Below are 1465 nucleotides of genomic sequence, written 5' to 3'. Positions count from 1 at the left end.
AATCTGCCAGTTGAGGCAGCTGAAACTGAGTGTTCCTTTTTTCTCTTCCACAGATCCAGCAGCACATGTGGAATTATGATCCATGGAGACAAATTCRAGTTAGACTCTTTCATAGACAATTTTTATATTGAAAGCTAGGTTTTCTTCCGGTGTGTCTGCAAAACTGCTGAATAATCGAGTGGGATGATGTATGCATTTCTGTTACTTGCCTTTGGGGTTAATTTCTGCGTATGAAATAGGATCTGGATTGCTGGAATTAGCATTACTGGTTTTTTTGCACCTGTGGTGGAAATGAAAGACCCCACGATGGAATTGAGTGTTTCAGAAACGAAACTTCAAAATCCACTGGAGAAGCCTGTTCCTTCAGCTGGTGCTGCCTCCACCACTGCTGAAGCTCCTGTTGGCCTCAGATGGAACTTGAGCGTCTGGGAATTGCAGACACGTCCTAACCTCATCTGATGGAGATAATTTTTCCAGGTAATGTTATAAGGCTCAAAATTATGCCTTGAATTTGGGACACTGTTTCATCTGCAGGTTTTCAAACGACTGAAAATACTTCTTGGATTTGTTTGGTCTGCCCTTGATTTTGTAACGAAACCAGCATTATTTTGATTTTGTATTTCCTGTCTTCATTTCTTGCCCAACTTTTGATGGTTTGGCTTAATGTAAAGGTACCACAATCTATTTAAATCCCCTCCAAATGCAAYTGCCTAAGCTTACAAAGTGAGCAGGACATGGAATTTGGCAGCTGAGTTCATCCTAGCCAATCTGACTTGAATCAAAGTGCCCTCCCTTCCTCCTGCTCCAAGTGTAAATCAATCTGCAAAACTTGTAGGGCCTTACTCTTGCTGTGGTTCACTGATTCATGAATGTTTTTTTTGTTTATAAAAAATCTGTGGAAGCTTGGAAGTTTATCATCATGTAAATTTCATTAACTTTATTTTTCTTCAAGCAGAGATATTGTCACAWCAATAAAAACTTCGGAGTTCTTAGGTCTTAAGCTTTAGTTCCCACTCTGTCCTTTGATCATCCTTTTTCCTTGCACACATTGCAGTTCCTAATTTGATTTTGGGGTTTTTGGATATTTCACTTGCATTTGCTTTCATTCTGTGCACAGACAAGAAAGTATCTTCTTGCAAGGTTTAATTACCCTGGGCTATTTTTATCATTCATATTCATGTCTTCATTTTTAAAGATGATGCTGCCATAGTTCTGTGCTGTGAACATACTAATTAAAGAAAACCCTCAAACCCTGTTTCCCTCACTCTGTAGGATTAATAGTCTGCTCCCTGCAACACTGAGGAGTTGAAGAGTTGAAATGTAAGAACTAAAAAGAGACTTCTAGTACAAAATACAGTTACCTAGACATCTTCAGAAATCCAAACTTTTTTGGTTCTTGTGCATCCCATGTTTTTCTACAGGTAAATGTTTTGTGCTCCAAGACCTTCAACCTAGTGATARCCAT

The 1465-nt window shown here is 38.9% G+C and overlaps 1 protein-coding gene across 1 annotated transcript in view; it reads left to right on the top strand.

Annotated features, from left to right (window-relative positions):
• The window catches only part of UGGT1 (UDP-glucose glycoprotein glucosyltransferase 1), a 34564-nt gene extending 33572 nt beyond the window's left edge, over positions 1–992 (top strand). Inside the window, exon 40 of the mRNA XM_057378154.1 lies at positions 54–992. Within this exon, the coding sequence (XP_057234137.1) occupies positions 54–79 (26 nt within the window). The 3' untranslated portion in view covers positions 80–992. The remainder of the gene's footprint in view (positions 1–53) is intronic.
• Positions 993–1465: the final 473 nt, after the last annotated feature.

Source organism: Malurus melanocephalus, unplaced genomic scaffold (genome assembly GCF_030028575.1).
Source record: "Malurus melanocephalus ecotype Western Australia unplaced genomic scaffold, MMel_1.1 scaffold_343, whole genome shotgun sequence".
In the NCBI taxonomy this organism is placed as follows: Eukaryota; Metazoa; Chordata; class Aves; order Passeriformes; family Maluridae; genus Malurus; species Malurus melanocephalus.
Note: the sequence above shows the minus strand (reverse complement) of the source record. Positions and strands in the feature narration are given on the sequence as shown.